The 19,262-nt window shown below is 53.9% G+C and overlaps 3 protein-coding genes across 3 annotated transcripts; 1 reads left to right on the top strand and 2 right to left on the bottom strand.

Annotated features, from left to right (window-relative positions):
• Positions 1–1,280: 1,280 nt before the first annotated feature.
• Positions 1,281–3,295, bottom strand: CORC01_00905 (MYB DNA-binding domain-containing protein; the record flags this gene model as incomplete). Its single annotated transcript, XM_022612561.1, has 3 exons — positions 1,281–1,415; positions 1,518–2,837; positions 3,284–3,295. The coding sequence occupies 3 exons, from the start codon at positions 3,293–3,295 to the stop codon at positions 1,281–1,283; spliced, it is 1,467 nt and encodes a 488-aa protein (XP_022480722.1).
• Positions 3,296–5,086: 1,791 nt separating this feature from the next.
• Positions 5,087–5,653, top strand: CORC01_00906 (uncharacterized protein; the record flags this gene model as incomplete). Its single annotated transcript, XM_022612562.1, has 2 exons — positions 5,087–5,091; positions 5,200–5,653. The coding sequence occupies 2 exons, from the start codon at positions 5,087–5,089 to the stop codon at positions 5,651–5,653; spliced, it is 459 nt and encodes a 152-aa protein (XP_022480723.1).
• Positions 5,654–11,472: 5,819 nt separating this feature from the next.
• On the bottom strand, positions 11,473–18,634 carry CORC01_00907 (PROCN domain-containing protein; the record flags this gene model as incomplete). The annotated part of the gene is made up of 2 exons (XM_022612563.1): positions 11,473–13,952; positions 14,005–18,634. The coding sequence occupies 2 exons, from the start codon at positions 18,632–18,634 to the stop codon at positions 11,473–11,475; spliced, it is 7,110 nt and encodes a 2,369-aa protein (XP_022480724.1).
• Positions 18,635–19,262: the final 628 nt, after the last annotated feature.

Genomic DNA, 19,262 nt, shown 5'->3' on the forward strand with positions numbered 1-19,262 from the left:
TCCTACCAAGAAGAAAAAGAAAAAAATAAAGGTTGATCTTGCCGTCTTTCGGCACGTTCATGTTCACATAATCGTTACGGAAACTCAGATATAACTCCCAACTTGTACCTCTTCTTGACCATTTCACTCATCACGGTGCAGACTGCGAGGATTTTTCAAAAGTGCTCAAAGCTCGAAGCAAAAAAAGGGGGGTTGAGAGAGCTATAAAAACTATAAAGTACATTTGCGTAATGTGAAAAGAAAAATAGAACAAAAACATACATGGGCTTATAATGAGTGGTTAGGAGAAAAAAAAAACAAAAAAAACAAAGGCCAAAAAGGGTACAAAACAAAACAGATATCGTCATGAATGCGAAAACCGCGCGCCTATCATCCGCCTTGTATGCAAAATGCGTCTCTCCAAGTGCGTTCTTTCCCCCCTTTTGTGTTTTCTCTTTCTATCCGCAAGACGCCCAGGCATGGGTGAACCTAACCAACCACCAAACACTTTCACCCATTGGATTCAATACGAGTGCGTCGTCGAGAATCGATGCTTGAATCGTGCCTCTCGGTATAATAACCCCAAAAATGCCGCAGGGAAACCGCCGAGTACACAATATTTCGAGGGGATTAGGATTGGTGACTAATGATGCTTGCAAAAGAAAAAGTCGATACAATCGTCGAAAGAAGAACAAAACCAAAGTCGTCCTAAGGAGCGGCGAGAAAGATAAAAAAAAAAAGCTGAGAGGCCGTATATTGCGTGGTTCGCTGTGTTGCCCCCCAAAATCTATAATTTGTGCGTTGTGTCATGAGTCGAGATAAAGAAGTAGGTCGAGAAAAGGATGAAGTAAAATAAGGTGACCTGTAGTATTCGGGGGTATCTCTAGAATTAGGCGGATGGGGAAATCCAGCAAAACAAAAGGACTATGCCGCTCGAGAGTCGCAGGTATGAGATAGAAGCTGAAGTGAACAAGGAGAAGAAGTGTGTGGCCTCAATGGTTCCAGTGAGAGCTGGCACAAATCTTTGGCCTTGCGTTCCTTCTACTTTTTGACCCAGGTTGTTACATGAATCGACATTGAGCAAATCATTGCAGTTCTTCCTCCCCTACCAGCTCGCTGAGTCGAAGTGGGAGGATGGCGTTCGTGGAGGTCGATCTGGATGCTCTGGATGGGTCGTGTCGTTCCAAGTCGCATGATGGAGATCATCGCTAAAGGCAAGCTCCTCTTCATCACTGAAGCTGCTGCGTGTAGATGGTGTCGCCAGCCGGGGGCTCAGAAGTTCCCGGTGGAGACATTGAATGCTATAAGGGAGCACCCGTTAACTCCTGCGCGCGTTCTCGGCAGGCAACGGGGGTGAATCCCGTTCCGACCTTGTTAGCCACGATGCGCCATTTCTCGTTCTCGTAGTCTTGGAGAGCAGTTCGAAGCTTTTGGTCCTGGAGGAGAAATCAAGTCAGAAAGCTGCGCGCCGTCTTGCCATGTTATTCCGGCTGGATGGACTGCTTGGCATTGGAGTCAGGGGACGGAAGAGCACATACCGTTTCGTCGGTCCATTGGGTGGTCTTAGCTTTGAGCTTCGTACAATAGCGCACTTGCAGTGTTCCTGACGATCTCCCAGGGAAGAAATCCGCGATTTGCTTCCATGTCAGGGATTTATTCTCTTTCAAATCAATCAGGAGCTGGTCGTCTTCGGGTGTGAACTTTAGCTTCGGCCCCCTTGGCCTCGGTGCCGGAGTCGGCATGCCTGCTTGTCCCACAACGCTCGGAGCACCGCCTCTGTCTCCGCCGTCACCATCACGCCGCATCATCTTAGAAGGGGGTCCTGTATCGGGTAGACGGTGATGATGGTGCGTGGGTGCCTGCACTTGCTGGGCCGCCTGCGCATAGGCGGTACCCAAAGGTGTTTGCTGCATGGTCTCGAGATCAGTCTGTTCTAGGTCGATTCCGGGAACGGACAGGTCAAGCTCGTCCGGTCTCGGTCTTTTCGGTGCTCCATGCGGCGTATGAGATTGTGTAGGCGTAGTCATGGAAGGGTACAAAGGAGCGACAACCGGACCCGGAGCGCCGTAGTGAGGCGGGCCCAAGTGCCGGGCGTGGCCCATATGGTGCCCCGGGTCCATTAAGACCTGATGGGAGTGGTGAGAGTGGTGAGGATGTTGCTGATGCTGCTGCTGCATGGCTGGGTGATGGGAGTGGTGACTTGATGGCGGCTCATGGAGAGTGGGCGTGTGGGCGGCGCCATGATGGAGCGAGCTCCGGTGATGATGGGAGGGCGTCGTGTCATAACCATGCTGCTGGTGGCCCTGGTCGCTCGGATGCGACGCCTGTGCAGAATAATCGACATTGTAGTCCCCTACTCGGTAGTTGCCCGCCAGCGTGCCTCCGACACATGGGTCCCGCCAGAGCGAACCGCTCTGGACGGTCGCCGGGCTCTGAAGTGAAAGAATTGGTTGAGCGAAGGCCCTCTCAGGCGGTGTCGGGAGAGGGGAGGGCTGCTGGTGCGACGTTGCGGGGTCGCGATGGTGGTGGTAGTAGTCTCTCGAACTTCGATCCTGTAACAGCGCTATGGTGTCGCCGTGATGAGACCCCGCGTCCAGACTCAGCGAACATTCGTGCCCGGGAGGTGTGGAGAGAATTTTCGCGGTATTGCCGGTGGCGGATGAGGAGGAGAATGGCGTCTTGTGACAATGGCCGAGCCCTTGCCACAGTCTGTGGTCGTGTTGATCAGGTTGCTTACAGCGGCAGTGCTGTTGAGGAGAAAGGAGGCGGAGGAGGAAGTTGAGGAGTAGGAGGATAATGATGATAATGATGGACGAGAAATAAGTCCAGAGTTGGTGTTGCGGTTTCGTAAAACTGGTCTGCCGGTGGTGGAGAGCTATCTGTCTGTCTGTCTGCACGGCCGGACGGATAGTTCTCTTTGACTGGCGTAAGGTGGGAAAAAAATTATTTAGACGAAATAAAAGTCGAGGTAACCATGCTACCCTTTTTCAACTGGTTGTTGTCACGCGCCGTTTAAGCTCACGGGATCTTCCCTTGACTTATTATAAATCCCGTTTGACCCTGGACAAGTAATATTGTAGTGAAGGGGTCAAAAGACAGGAAGCGCGGACGTGGGCAAGGGCTGCATTATATCGTCCGATGTGTCTTATCGAAAAGAGGACTAGAGGGCCGTGTGTGGACTCTTGCTCTGGGGGTAGAGGGAAGGGGACGAAGGAGAAAGGGAAAGTATGCATGGGAGGGGTGAGGCGAGAGAAAGAGGGTACATCGACTACCGCCGCTTTTATCACCGACTTGAAGCACATACGCGATCCGCCATGTGCGAGACGTATTCTGTTCCCAAGTAGGTTGCGGAGACTCAAGTTAACCTTGCCCAGTGACGACGGTAGCATAATTTGGGGATCTTATGCCATGGGTTTCGCTGCCGGATATAGAAGTAGAAGTCCCCCCGGCCGGCGGTGATGATGCAACGGGCGATGGGTGGGCGTGATAGTGGCCAGCCCAGAATGATGGGCAGACAGGGCCGCTGGGGGACAAGCAATGACCAGCTTTACAAATCTAAGAAACCCCCGGATGGATTCGATACCACCCTGGAAAGGGAGGCCAGGTAACCCAGAGAGAGGAAAAGAGAGAGAGGTCTGGAAAACGCATGGAAGGAATCCAAACACGTTCAGCCGAATGAGGGATACAAGCTGAAACGAGCCCTACCATGCGCTCGCTGGTTGGGAAGGGCATGACAACTGAACAACGATTCAGAAGAAGGTCGCCCATATTGCTCGGCCCCCTGCTTCACCGGGGATAGTGAAAGGGACCAGGGTGGCAGCTCTTGGCCCAAGGCAGTTGACTCTCGAGTGCGGATGTGTGTGTGTGTGTGTGTGTGTGCGTGCGTGGGCTCGAAAGCTCAGAGTCCCTGGGTCACCCTTCCCCTGGCCGCCGTCCTTGACGGGGGGCTTGCTTTGGGTGGAAAAACACCAGCGAACAGCGTAACTTGGACAGCTCTGCCCATTCTGGCCATTCTGGAGAATACAGTGGAGTCTGTTGGGGGGCAAACAGCAGGTTTTGGGAGAGAAAATGGCTGGATGAGCACCGGGAAGTCATGCCTTGGCCCTGATGGGGGTATATCTGATATAGGGAGGGTATACCAGAACCATGAAGAGAAATCGCCGCTCCGGTACGCGATAGGGCCAGAGAGGCGGTAAGGTTGCAACAGCCACTCGGCCTAGTGGGCAGATTGCCGAGGGGTGAGAACAAGGGACTACCGGGTGAGAAAGACGGAGGGCACCAGCTCAAGCCGCTCGTCGCTACGTCAGTAAGAGAAAAAAAAAACCCTTTTCTTTTTTAGCCCTGATCCTTTTGCAGTCACCAGTGGCAGTGAGAGCCTGCACCTACGCCCGAAGCCCCGGTCAAAAGCTTCGGAATCGATTCGGAAGAGAAATGCAGTGGTCCCAGGAGGCAAACAACCCTGGCTGATCCAATGTGAAGACGTCCGCAGCAGGGGGATTTGCGTCCCAAACGCCGGAGAAGGCTTGTCAGTCGGCCATCGCCTCGATGTCGATACGCTCAAATCTGGCAGGTCCCACAGGCAAATGCCAATGCCAGACGCAGAGACAGAAGTAACACGACTGTGAATGGACATGGCCGAGATGAGGATGACGGCGGTGCCATGGTTGAGGTTCAGGTTCGGCAATGCGGCGGCTGTTGGACCAGGCGGGCGGCGCGCGCGTCGACTAGATGGGATGGCCGAAGGGTTGACTTCCACCGGGCCAGACAAGACTGGTTAGCCTGTGGGGTAACAACTTTTTTTTTAATGAGGATATTCTTTTTTGGGGACTTGGGACGTGTGCGACTCAACGACCAGGTCGCACGATGGTGCCGTCGTCGAAACCATGGGATGATAGCAGTTCGCTAGAAGTGATAATTCGTCTGTTTGTATGGGCGGGCGGGCGCAAACGTGCACAGAGTCGCCAGGAGTTCGAGCTCCTCTAGTTTTCTCACGAACTTGAAGGCATCCCCAGATTACCAGACTGTGTGCGCGTCTTCAGCGCACACAGTCTCCCGCAGCCTCCCACACGACCGTACAATCCGCCTCTCAACCAACCGCGAGCCGGGAATGTGGTGGGTGTAAACAGGAGGACGGTACATAGCAAAAGAACCCCGGCTTTCGGCAATGAGGAGATTGTGCGACTCAATGCACATCCCAGGCCCTTGGTGCTCGATGGTAGGTCGGTCAAAAAAAGGACTTGAGGACTGGCTCGACAGGCTCGCTCTTCCCGCCGCTGGGCGAAGGCGAGGGTTGCAAGTGCCTTGGCTCGTCAGGGAGAGTAGGGCCGAACCAGTAGGAAGGGCGCTTGGACGAAGGAACCTGGGACGAAGACGTGGAGGGAGGGTGACGAAGGAGGGCACTCGGACGGCAAGGAGACGGATGGCTGAGTCGAAGTTTGGCGGTACGTTGGAGAATTGGCTCGAGTGGGCGAGATGCGGCTGGCGCTGGCGGCCAAGTTTACCTCGTCGAGACATGACGGATCATGGAAGGGGGGGGGATTTGAAGCTGGAGCAGGGGTCAGACGGGTATCGCATGAAGGAAACGCGTTTCACGCCTACCTGGCAATTAAAAGATCAATTATGCGATCCAGGGATCCCGGGCAGTCTTTCTAGAAGGAGTGGGACTCTTTTCTAGCGTGTGCTCACCTTATTCCTTCGTCTCCAGTTGGGGTCCATTTTGGAATTTGAAATCGACGACTAGGGGGGGATCTTTTGGGGCGGTTCCTGAAGAGGAGGGCAAGGGCCGCGAATCAGATGGCTGGGCTGTGGGTAGGTCAGTCGACTCTGTGGGTACGGGGATGTCGATCACACGCAAAAGGAGGGCTTGGGAGGTGACGGAGTCGGCGATGATGTGTGGTGATAAGGTGGAGATTGGAGAAAATGCAGGGTCTCTAGATGCGCAGTAACGGAGCGGATGACAGATGGGCAGATGAGACGAGGAGGAGGAGGAGGAGGAGGAGGAGGCAGGCCGCAGAGGAGGCAGCGACGGAGACGGAGACGGAGACAACCTAAGAAAGAGACAGGGTCAGGATTAACAAATGAGGTACGTAATTCCGACCTCAGAGAATGGGAGGCAGGCGGCGAGGAATTGCGTCCAAGATGATTGAAGGAGGAAGAGATTGCGAATCTTGGAAGCACCATGACGGAAAATGCGATAAATGCAGGTCCAAATTGAAGCTGCCGGCACGCCGCAGTCTTGATGTTTATTTTTTTTTTTTTTTACGAGAAAAGTGTGGTTGCGTTAGGTTGGTTGGGTCTCAGATTTGGGTCAAGTTCATGTCACTTCCAAGTCACTTTGCTGGGAAATCAGGTGGAAAGGTACATGGGTTACCGATATTCACTTTTCCCCAGGTGTGCCATCCTGATGCCGAGACTTTTGTCTCGGCTCTTTGTCTCTCCCAGGAAAGTGGAAGATGCGATCTAGATACCGGTCCCTTAGTCTCATGGTCATCTCCATCACCTCATGTCAGTCGATGTGAGACATTACAGTCGGCCCAAACTGTCCAAATGACGGGCTGGAACAGACACAGTCCGCATTGAGGACGAAGACTCGAGGTTCGACGTGTGTCGGCGAGGCAAGGCACACTGAGGTACGAATTACAAGGCCAGGCAAGGTACCTTGTCTGGTACTTCGCAGGCTGCCTGGTTAAGGTAGCCGCGATGGTTTGACAGATGGGGCCGGCGGGTGCGCGTCAATGAGGTGTCAGGTCGTTGTGAAAGATCGGAAGCAGCAACCCTCGGTTTGTGGCCCACTCTTTTTCTCCACTCCCGAACTGGGTTAAGGTACTGCAGTGTTCCGCTCTTGCCTCCACTTGTCATGGTTCTCATTCTGCCCAGGTATCCGTAGGTATCGACCTGTTCCTGCCCAGCCGCCTCGGGTAAGCAAGTTGGGAAGGTTCGACGACGGCTTCTTCAGCCCTCGTCGCTGATCCTCAGCCCGGCCCCTTCTCCCCCCCCGGTCTTGATGTAGAACGGGAGGAGGCACCTTAGGTAAGGTAAGGGGCGCCCTGACACCGGGTTCCTCACAAATTCCGACGTCCGGGACTGTAAGTGATGGCAGGAACGGCAAGGTAGCGCGGGATGCTCGCCCCTAACTTGCCGTACCCTGCCTGCCCTACGTGTGTGCATCGCATCTGGATTGGGATGAGATGGGCACAAGAGACGGAAGGAATGAACGAGCAGTTGGAAAAGAAAATTTATGGTAAAGGTGTAAGAACGAAATAGAACTGCCATGTTTGGTAGTTCCTTCCCGTTCAACACTGCCTTAGGCCAAGAATGGGTACGGATAGTTGGCCAAGAAAGCCAAGGCAACTTAATTTGAGGTCGGCTGCCTTAGGTTACTCTCATCTTATGTCGGACACGCAAAGATGGGATGGGATGGCATTCCCTATTTTCCATCGTCAATGCCCGCCATCGCCAAAGCACATGCAACAACCAACAATCCGAAGCCCAGATGAGCACCGTAATCTTCGTCATCGTTCTTGTCCCGCATCGAAATAGATTGCTATTGCCAATAGTCAACACCCTCCCCGAAGCCTGAGGAGTGACCCCCGGAACGTCCAAGCACGTCAACACTTACCTTACCCGGCATCCATCTCGGCGACGACACCGCTGCACTCGACTGATCCATTGCAGCATGCGAGCCCCTTACAGTATGCCAGGCTGACTTCTTGCATGCATCGCATGGCTTGCATCTCGGTAGCTCGGCTCAGAAAGGGAAGTAAGTGGTCGGTAGGGTTGCGATTGCGACTACTGGCGACACATCGTCCTCGCCCACGTTCATGGACTTGTCAGACGTACCGATCCGTCCTACGCCCTCCCCCCGTTCAGCTTGTCTTCCATCCTCTGGACCACGATCCCCCACGAACATGACGCCGCTTTGTGGCCTCGCTTTCGCATCGTCTTTTCATCACATACTTTTCCTACTCTCTTACATGTGTCTGGGATCACCCTCTTCGCCTGGTCTTGGACGCTCGAACCCGTCGCAAACCTTCTTCCACAATCATGAGGCCGGACCGTCGGTAAACACCGGATGACAGCCGGCGTTGTGCCTGTATACAAGTCGTTGTTGCAAGCCAGGGAGACCCGCGGTCGTTTCTTGGTCTTACCTGAGGGGCCTCTCCCCGGAGTCGAGCCGAAAAAGCCTGCAGCGCTTCAGAGACGGGGCATCATACGACCACCCTCGGTCGTCTGGCAGCGGTGCCCGTGCACCGCCTAGCTAGCCTCCAAGGGCCTGTGTCGCCTCAGCCCAAAGCTTGATGAACCTCCGACCGCTTGGCGGTTTGGGTATGCGGTCAGCGGCAGCCGTCTTTTTCAGTAACAATGTTACTAATTGCCTTTGTGTTACATGGCGTATCCCCCCTCTGCCTTGTCCGAGGCCAGGTAGCTACTACACCCCGCATACTGCACCCACCACATGTACATACTTCCGCAACATGACTTTGTGCTACATAAAAGAGCCGCGGCTTGTTCTTGACCAAAGTCTTGCAACGAATCTAGGGTTTCCAGCCCGTCCGCCGGGGCTGAAGCTAGCAATCGCTTCCGCCGACCGCGCTCCGCCCCACCTGTCTCGAGGCCTTACTGCCGCTTGGCTCTTGGGGATTTTTGGAGAAGCCCGTTGGGTGTTTGCAGGCACCCGGGTAGGGATCCCCGAGGTTGTCACAACTCACACTAAACTTGGTGGGTTTCTGTGCTAAACAGCAGGACAACCTTGAATGCGCTTCAGGGTTGCCAGTCTTCATCCTCTTTGCTGCGTTTGGTACCCAGTTTCTAGTTCAAGGGAACTGGTCAGTGCTTTCCTTTCGGGTATCCTTCACGAACCAGCCCTGTCCAAATTACAACAGCTGCCCGCCAGCTAAAGGTTAAAGCTGCAAACATGTCGCGGGTTTGCGCCGGCCTACCGTTTCCGAGCGAGCGTCTCCTGAGATCCGCGACAGTCCCTTCACAAGACGTTTGATTTACCTTACGCCACCACGCACATTTCGGCTCGATTGACCGGAAACACAAGATTGCGTCCCAGCCTCGCATCAGCTGAGAAGAGGAGAAGGATGTCGACACGATGGCGAGCTAGCCAAGGAAATTGCCGGCTTCGGCTGACCTCCTGGATAAATGCCGAGAAGGACTTTTTCACAGCAATCACGACGCAAAGTCCACTACCTACCAAAGTACAGTAGCAAAACCAGCGTCAGAACCATCTCCGGGCTGCTTCATCTCCACCTACCAAGCCCAATAGTTCGTCCCTACGCTCGCCCGATGCAGTGCAGCCTCAAGTGAGTCGACGGGGGATGACCCAGAAGTTATTTCGATGTCTTCATGCGCCGCCCTGTGGCTCATTCCACATCTGCTCGCGTGCGGCGTCGACCCTCTCAGATCGCCAATTTAGGCCCCCAAAACAGCCACATCTCCACGACCAAAAACGTCCGCTCCTTGCCGTACTTTGCTTTTCCCGAACCCTTGTTTGTCCAACGAGGATGCCAGAATGAGCCCCCATTCCCGACGGCCTGGGCCAAGAGACGCCCAGCACGAAATGAGTCGCCATTGTCAGCCGCACCTTAAGCCCATCCCGACTCCATCTCCAAGGATGCCGCAGGCCGATGACGTTTCGTTCCGTGCTCGTAATCTCAGGACCCAGACAAAAACGCCCGAGGGAGACGGAAACGCGTTCGCTTTCCATGGCAATATCTCGACCACGCTGTCGACATATTGGCCATGAACCCTTCTTTATCATCTCTGTACTAACCCGCCCCAGTCGCAATATTTACAGGGCAACTAGCCGCTCCCTACCGATCCAAGGGAGGGCGTTTCCATCGCATCGGTGCTGAACATCTGGTCGTCCGTCCGGGGGGGACAGACAGGGGGTGCCCTTTTTCCCTCTCTCTCTCTCTTTCTCTCTTCCCGTTCTTTATTTTCGTCCGGGCGCATTAACGCATGAAGTCTCCAATTTGCGCGGACCATCTACCCCGCTGAATCAGCAATTAGACTACCCACCATCTTCAACGGCCTTCCCGCCGCCTTACCATTTGCAGTCGACGTCGTCCGAAGAACAAGCATCAACGTCGCGCGAAAACTCCAACGGTTGGAGCCGTAAGCGGAATACGGCATGTCAAAGGCCACCACCACCACCAGGGACGCAGGCCGCAGGAAGTGGACGACATCGCCTCCACATCTCCCCAAAGTGACAGACTGTCGTCACCCTTGGTGACACTTTGCAACTCAACTCCCTTCTTGGACCCTAGCCCCGCGTTCACAAGCGTCCATGGGGTGCCTGTGTACCTGTTTTTTGAGATGATCCCTTTCGCTCTCGGCATCCTCCGCCTGTACCTGCATGCGTTCCGCATGCGCGCAACGGGGGGGAAATGGGGGAGCCGGAGAGGAAGGGCTGGCACGCAGGGCCCCCTGCCGGCCTTGCTGCATCCCCTAGATGAGTTTCCTGCATGGAAGCCTTGGAAGAAGACGATGGAAATTTCTATTCATGGTAACCAAAATACACTACTGCCACTGATACTATCCCCATCTCGGAGCCGCGCATGAACCGGTTGCCATGGAGGCGCAGCTTTTCAACGTATGTAGTATACGTATGTTTTGTTCTTATGTGCGACTGATAATCCTCACGTTTATCGGATATCGCTAAAGTATGTCGGGAGTGCATAGGCAACGGCAATGACTTCTTTACGCAATAGACGAGATTCCATATCCAGTTCACATGCGTCTTATTCGTGCTTTCTTCAGCATATTCGTAGTCACGAGTTGACAGCGAAGCAACTTACCTAGACGAAGAAAGATGGGGCAGGGGGCAGATATGGAAACATCGTTGGCAGCAAGTTTCTCATACGTTTTGTTCGTCGATTTGCGATTGATTCAATGACACCTCGCGCCTGCCAGCTCACTTAACACGTCAAAATTCAGAGTGACGCTTCAATGACAAGCCATGGATTGCATGACAACAGAAGTTCCTTTTTTTCTTTTTTAAAAATACTCGAACAAAAAAAGTACAGTTGGTCTCAACCCCGGCTGCAATTAAAAAAAAAAAAACCTTTTCAAACGCCGGTATACCTAATCACACAACCTTTCCCCCCCTTCCCTTTCAGCGTTACTCGCGTTTCCCTTCGACACGGTACACCCCGTTCTTCCCCTGCCAATGTGCGACCCTGTTGCCATTCTGCTCTCTTTCTCTCGCTCTATCTCAGAGCCCCATCAACGTAAAACAACCTGCCACAAATCGTTTCTTAAAAATAAAAAAAAAGCCACAATGCATTAAGTTTCCCATTGATCAGGCCTCCTCCATCTTGTGCTGTTTTGTTTTTTTGGTATGCGTGTGTGTGTGTGCGTGTAATGTCTGTTTTGGACAGGTCAAGGCTCTCCCAAGTCAGAAACTTCCCCAGCCTCAAAATGTCCGTTTGCCTCGAGACACACGCCCGCGGCGTGTAGGACGATTGCGACCGCCGGCCGGCCGCCTTAAGCAAAGTTATCCGTCCGGTCGACCCAGATGTCCTCCAGCTCAGCAAAGCTGTGGAAGTGCACGGGACGGTGCTGGTCGCTGTAGAACGGCAGGGGTGTATCGAGCTTGACGTGGACGGGCTTCTTCTCCATGCCGGCAAAGGCCGAGCCCATGAAGCTGTAGTTCCACATGCCGCTCTCCGGCACGAGGAAAAAGCCGCGGAAGCGCGGGCTGAGCAGGAGCTTGCGCTTCTCGCCCATGCTCGTCGTGAAACCTTGGGGCTGGTCGCTCTGCAAGTCCCTGTTGTCGGCGCCCCACTTGTATCCGGTGGGCGTGAGGCCCCAGGCCGAGAGGGAGACGGAACCGGGCGTGAAGGCCACGTTGACGGTGACGGTGTCGTGCTTGTCCCAGGCGCCGTGGGCGTCGAGGAGGCGCGCGTGTTCTGTGACGTCGGCGGCGGACATGTAGGGCAGTTCTGCGCCCGAGGCGGTGTGGATTACGCCGAGGGGCTCCATGCCCTCGAGGAACTCGTGCTGCGGGAGCTGCTGGGGCAGCTGAACGTTGCGCAGGCCGCCGATCTGAGGGATCATGACGATGCACTTGATCTCCTTGACTTGGTCGTTGTCTGGGGCGGAGGATCCATAGAGGTAGCCGGCGACCTGGACGCGGAGGTCGGCGATGGTGATGAAGCGTTTGAGGATGTTGTTTGGCATGACGTAGGTGATTTCCTCGAGATCGTTGTCGACGGACGAGACGTAAATGTTGTTGGCCTTTGTGCGCAGGTTGGACGTGGCGATGGCGCGGGTGCGCCACTCCGTCTTGGAGGCAAAGGTCTGCTGCTCGAATTGCGACGTCGTCGTGACGATGATTTCCTCGCCGTGGACGTTTTGCGTCTTTGTCGTCACGGCCGTGAGCTGCTGCTGCTCCTGCTGCTGCTTCTCGATCTCGGCCGCCTGCTGGCGTTGCATGGAGGGCGCGGAGATCTCCATACCCAGGATGATGTCGCGAACTTCGCTGCTCGTCAGACTGGAGACGTTGACGTTGTTCTTCTTTCCGTAGTCGTTGAGGATGAGGTCGCGCAGCTGCGTCTCGACCTTGATCCAGTCCTCGTCGGAGAGCGAGGGCCAGATGTGGTGGTCTTGGGTGATGACCGTCTTGTCCGGGCGCATGATGAGCTTCGTCTTGTCTGGGTTGACGTGGAGGGCACGCAGGATCAAGACAAGACGGGAGAAGGCGGTGTACGACGAGATGCTCTTGAGCCACTCGTCGTATAGGTTGAAGAGCACCATCTGCGGTTCGGTGGCACGGAGGATCATGTCTCCAAGCTTCTCGACCTTCATGGCGGCCTGGAAAGGCAGCTGCAGCTCTGAGGCTCTGATGGCAATGTTTGGGAAGTCGAGCAAGTGGACTTCCAAAGGATCCAGCAGACCCTTGCGGGTGACAATGAGCTGTTTCGGCTGCTCTTCCACGGGAAGGGAGCGGATCAGGGCCGCTACTTCTTCGGCAGTCTTCCATTTTGCCAATTGTCCGAGACGCTTCTGACCAGCCCAAACGCTCGTGTGAATAATCTTCAAGAACAGTTGACCGGTTCTAGGGTTGAAGATGAAAATGGCACCGTTGATGGGCTTGGTAGTCAAGTTGCCCTCAAAAGTCTTGTGGATCGTCACACGGTAGACGTTGGTGTCGTCAATGAAGAGCTGCGTTTGGTTACTGAAAAGTTCAGAGTAGTTCTGGGAGTTGAGGAACTCCTGGTTGCTCTCGGAGGCGTAAAGCTGCAGACCCTTGCGGATACGCTCTCTCAGGACGTAAAGAGCCGGGTTGGCCTTCATAATCTTGGCCATGGCCTGCTGGACGAGGACCTTCAGACCGGGGAAGTACATGCCGTACGCAGAGTACAGGTTATAAGCCAGGTCAATACCAATCATGAGGCCGGTTGCCGAAGGGTAGATACTGGCACTGTCCGTGGTGTAGTCGAGGTACTTTGCACGAGTGTATCTCTCAATGTCGTGAGAGTCGTAGTCGCCGTATCTCAGCTGGACATCGATCCAAAACTTGTTCGTCGTGGTAGGCTCGATCACATCCTTGGTGTCAAATAGGGGTGAAGGTCGAGTGACGTTCCACTTGTGGCTGGCGAAGAGCAGAATGTCGGCACAAGAACTGTTCATCTTGTAAGACTTTCTGGGATGAATTGTCTCCTTCTGCACCGTCTCAATGCCAAGGGACTCGAGTTCTTGGTCAAAGACCTGGCACAAATCCATGACAACAGACTCGTGGATCTTCTGCCACAAGTGAGCTCGGAAAATCTGGATGAGCGAGATCTTCAGGGTGGGAATTTTTCCGTGCAAGAAGATGCCCGTGAGATCAAGCTGAACCTGGAAACCGACGTAGACGTTGGCTCTGTTGATTGTAGGCGACCACCAGAGGGTGAAGCGTCTGTTGGGAATCTGGTTCAAACCGGATCGTTGAGCGTTCGTCAACTTTTTGAACTTCATGGATTCTGCAAAAAGTTAGTCAAAACATTCACATAAAAAGAGAAGGCCCAACTTTACCTTCGAAACCGCTCGCTCTTTCCCAGAACAAGCCTTCCCATGATGGGAAACCTGTTGCTTTGAACAAGGTGTGCTCCAGGATAGTTTCTACACCACCGAGAGCTTGGATGACATCGGTGCGGTAAGCGTTGAGGTTCCACAATTTTCCGTCGTGCCGCTGGCTAGTCCACCAGAAAGGGTTATTTTTCATGAGCTGATAGATCTTGAACTCTGCGCGAGCGCGGAAGCCCTTGTCAAAACTCAAGGTGCTCCTGTCCTTCTGGAAAAGGGTGTTGATACGCGGCAAGCCGCGATCCCAACTATCCTCCAGATCCTCGAGGGTCAGACGACGATTCTGTTGGTTGGCTTCCAATCTCTTCTGTGAATATTCCGTCCAGACTCGCTGAGAGTCGATGAACTCGGCCTCCCATGGGATGATGTATCGGAAGATGTTGGGGATGAGCGTTTCTTCGTCATGCGTCATTCCGGCGCGGTAATGTGTCACGCCAGTGTCAGTCTGCTTTGACCACCGCTTATCACTGGCAGGAATCAAGATATGCGAGCCGGAAATCATGCCCAGACCTCCCAGTTCCTTCGGAGTATAGAACACTGCCGGAGGGAAACGAGAAGGCATCTTGGAGTTCAATCCGATCTTAACTCTCGTTTGAATTTTCGTTTCGCACTTGACAATGGTGTCGAGCAAGCTCACGGTAGAAACTGCTGCCTCGCGGTAGTACGTGAATAGCGCGATCAAGGCAGTGTTCCACTTGTTGGCAATCTTGGTGAATGTGGTCGATCCCGAAGACATGAGAATTTGACGGATCCGGTTGTTGAACTTTTGAATGTCCTCCTCCGTGACCTGAAGGAACGCGTGCGCCGTCCTCTCTTTGCTTGTATTGTCAACCAAGGACCAAACACTGTCCTTGACTGAGAAATCGTCATTCTGATTTCTGCACTTGGGCAGGATGCGAACCTCGAAACCGCACATTGAAAACAACAAGTTCGGGTTGTCGCGACTGTAGACGCTAGCAAAGCTGTCATCCCATTCAATGGTGGTGACAGACCGCGGCAAACGGTTCTTCAGATCCCAGAAGACGGCTCGGCCCAGGTTGACGTCGTGCCTCATGAGACGCATACGCGAGTCACGAGGCCAACACTTTTTGCTCTTGTAACCAATAACATTCTCAAAGTTGGGATCAGGTTGCTCAGTGAGGAAACGTTGAATGAGATCTCGGGACTCATCGGCCGTGAAACGCAGGAAGACCCAAATCTTGTCAATATAACGAGTGTAGAGACGGATAGGGTGTCTTGTCTCGGTTTCTCTGTCACGGAACTGAAGAAAATCGTTGGGGCTCTGAGGAGGTCCCGCGATCTCACTCGCCCGCTGAGGGCCCAGGAGAAGAAGGTCGAGCACAAGACCGTAGTACTGGAAAACGAATGCGGAGAACTGCAGTCCACGAATCATGCCGTAGCTGTTCACGTGGTTCATGTCCTTGTATGTCAGCTGCACGTTATTCTTGGCAGTGATATAGTCCGCAAGGTTGTGATCCATGATCAACCGAAGCAGAGAGTTGAGCAAGGTAAGCTCAATCTTCTCGTAGACCTTGGACAGCTCCGTCTCGATCATGACGTTGCACTCTCCATTTTCGGTTTCCCAGACCTTGTCGAGGTTGTTGATTCCCTGCGCCCACTTGTAGGTCAGAAGTGGCGGCACTTCAGAGTCTGAGGGCTTGATCCACGCGGGGAAGAGGTGGCGTTGGTCGGCCTGGTACCACAGGTACTGGTCGAGGTAGGCATCACTGATCTTCTCGATGGGCTCAATGTCATATACAGGGTTGATGGTGCTATAGTTGTCGTTCATGTCGATTCCGACTTCCTTGAAGGCGCGCTGTGTGAGGAGGAAACGCTTGATACGCTCCAGCGTGGTGCCAGGACTATCATATGCCTGCTCGATCAAAGCCAGCTCCTCGCGCTGACTCTGGTTGAGACGACCCTTGACAGAGTAAGCCTCTCGCAAGCGCTCCAGTGCCAGAATGAGGATCTTGGTGTCGTGCTTGTAAGACACACTGGGGAAAGGAATGGGAGAGAACTTGCGAGACTCCAACCAGTGAACTGTGGTGGTGTAAATCGCGACAGCCTCCTCTGAAGAAACGTAGGGACCGTCCTTCATGTGGTTGTGCTGTCTCTCTTGCTCGGCCTTGAGCCACAGTCGGGTAAGACGACCAACGTTCTTCTTGGCTACAGTCTTGTCAACGGTTGCTCCACGGCGGATACGCTCTCGGTTGTAGTGAGCGACAGAAATCCACCAGTCAGCCTTTGCCTTCACGTAACGCAAGATGATGTTCTCAATGGGTGCCGGCAGACCAGGCACCTTCCAGGGAATGTTGCTCTTCCAGCATCTCCAAGCCTCAGACAAGTGCTGGAGGACGATGTTGACCTTATTCTGCTTGATACCCTCGGGCATCATGTCCATCAGGTCAGCCATAACAGACGCACGGAGTTCGAGATCAAAGTGAGACTCCACACGCTGCTTGGTGACTGTCTTGGCAACGCCCTTGCTGTGACGGCCCTCGAATTGACGGGACAGCAAGTTTCCAAGCCACCTCTCAAGAAGAGGGATGATACCTCGCATGAAGAAGAGCCAGACTCTCCAGGCGGGAGCCCAGAAACCGCAGCCGGGACCCTTGCCGACGGGCGCGGAGTTGAAGCGGTAGTAAATCAAGTGCTTCAAGTCCTTGCATGAACGAATTTGGTGCATAAGCTTGTACTTGTAGCGGTACATGCCGGTAAGCTGTCCAACGTGATTGAAGGCGTACAGAATACCATCAGCCAATTGGAAAGCGTCGATGTTGCCAAGACGGTACTGCACTTGGGCATCCACAATCAGCTTGGTCAACCGCAGAATCTCACGCATGAGATGGAATGCGTTTCCGAAACGGGACTTCTTTCGCTCCTTGGTGGTCAAGGTCTTGACAGGCTTCAAATTAAAGTTGTAATCGAGGTGAAGGTAGGTCAGGTTCTTGCGATGAATAAGGAGGTTGAGCATGTTGAAACCCTGTCTGCAGACTTGAAGACCAGCTTCAACCCAGTCGATCTCAGTCTGCTGGAAGAACTTTGTCTGCTTCAGGTTGCGCATCAGGTTCTGATTTTGCTGTGCCTTGGGCTTCTTCTTGTGGAGTTCATTCAAGACAAAGTTCTTGAGCAGCTTCTGGTAAGAGACGCGAACCTTGACCGGCGGCTTGTCTGATGGAGGGTGCTCCAAGTACCATTGCTTGATAAGAGGAACATCCTGAGCCCGCACCATGCGACCTGAACGACGATCGAATGGGAAGGGAGCCCACCACAACTCAATTGCCGATGCAGTGTCTTCGTTGGTCAGTTCCTCGTCCCCAAGGAAAGGCTCAAATTCAGCAGGGAGTTCAAACGCGTCATCTTCAGGCTCCTCGTTGTTGCCAGCTCCGAATATCTCATCCTCGTGGCTCACTGTGAGATTCTTTGGCGCCACCGCACGCGAAGAAATGGGATGAATTCTGCGATCGAAGTGGAAAGCAGGTAGGTCGGGGTTGTCTGATCTCTCGAAGACCACCTGAGGGTGGGAGTGCCATGCTAAGTGCACACTTCTAGGGAGAGAGTTGTACAGATAGGGGTAAGCCACCCGGAACTCTGTGCGAATGGCGTTTCTGAAGATGATTCGGTCGATGGCGTTGAACTCTCCAAAATCCTCGTCGTTGGGATCAATATCCTTGTAGAGAGGCTCGAATCGGGGTCCACCGGGCAGGGCGACATTGAGAGCCTTTCCTGTGAGGAAGCTTCGCAGATCGAAGAGGTGGAAGTAGTTCTTATCCACCACGTCAGAGATGAGAGGCCGACTCAATCTGAAAAGCGTAGCCATCTGCTGTAGGTTAAGATTCCACGACCTATAGCTGTCGCCATTGACGTGAGGAGTATCGAGGAGCGGCCTGTGGTCATAAAACCACTCGAACACGGCGGCATCCTCCTCTTCGTTCAGCTCCATTTGGATAGGCTCCAGGGGCTCAACGTCCTCGATATTCTCCGACCATGACAGGGGTGGTTCTTCATCATCGAAAGGGGGAAATCGCATGCGCTTGAAGAGACGTCTGTCGGCCTTCTCCTTCCTCATAAATGTCCACATCATTGCCCACTGCGCAAAGAAAACAGGTTCAATGACTCTGGGGATCTCATTAACCAACGTCAAACAGCCGTTGACATGGTACAGGACCTTGACTTTTCTATCAGACTCCCACGGCATGGGCATATTTTCGAGAAGCTTCATCACAGCATGGGGCATGAACTTCAATGCACCGAGGTAACTGCGCTTATCGCTTGTGTACTTCTTCTGCGACACATCGCCAATATCCTTGACGATCTTGCGCAGATGCTCAGGGGGCATGTCTGCCTTCTGCGTCTCAACAAAGCCACCCTTACGCTTCTCGCCGAATCGGTTGCGCTGACTCCGAAGCCATTCCTTCTTCTTTTGGGCGAACTTGGCGATCTGGGGATCGGTCGGGGGGCGATAACCCGGTGGCGGGGGAGCTGGTGCTGCTGGTGGTGGAGGGAGGGACGATGATGGAGGAGGAGGCGGCGGTGGAGGAGGACCCCATCCGGGGGGTGGTGGTGGGGGAAAGGACATCTCGACTCGATGGTTGACTCGTCTCGCGTGCGTGTGTGGAAGGAGGTCGTCAAAGTAGAACAGTCGCAGTCGCAGTCGCGACTTTCAAGACGCGAAAGTCGTAAAGGAAGACGCAGCGCAATTCAACTCGATGCTCGGTATCGGTCTGGAGCTGCGTTGGGATGGGAAAATTGGTCGGATGGTCTCGCGAAAATTCACGGCGATGAGACCAAAGCCGCAACGTTGTTGGTATGAGGCGATCGTTGATGAGTTCATCGACCTTGACCTCGCCGCGCCATCGAAATTTTTGGGTAATGCAGCTCTGTCCCAGCAAGAATAGGCCAGGTGATTATGCGCTAGCCTGTTTCGGGGGGATCATATCACGTGAGGACGTGAGCTCAAGTTTCTTACGGCGCCAGAGATAGTCCGGCGGGCGAGAGCTCACCCCAGGTCTGGGGTCCGCTTTTCTCGGGCGTGGCTGATGCTGCCCACTCCCGCGGCACGGCCACAATCTCAGAGGTGAGTCGACCATAGGCAGGCAGTCCTGGTGAATGGAAGGAAGTGCCTGAAACTTTTCCAGTGGGGCTTTTTTGTCTGCCACCCGTCAGATCCACATTGCCCAGCTTAACATTGGTAAAAATGCTGCGGC

This window comes from Colletotrichum orchidophilum (genome assembly GCF_001831195.1).
Source record: "Colletotrichum orchidophilum strain IMI 309357 chromosome Unknown Scaffold_5.1, whole genome shotgun sequence".
NCBI classification, from domain to species: domain Eukaryota; kingdom Fungi; phylum Ascomycota; class Sordariomycetes; order Glomerellales; family Glomerellaceae; genus Colletotrichum; species Colletotrichum orchidophilum.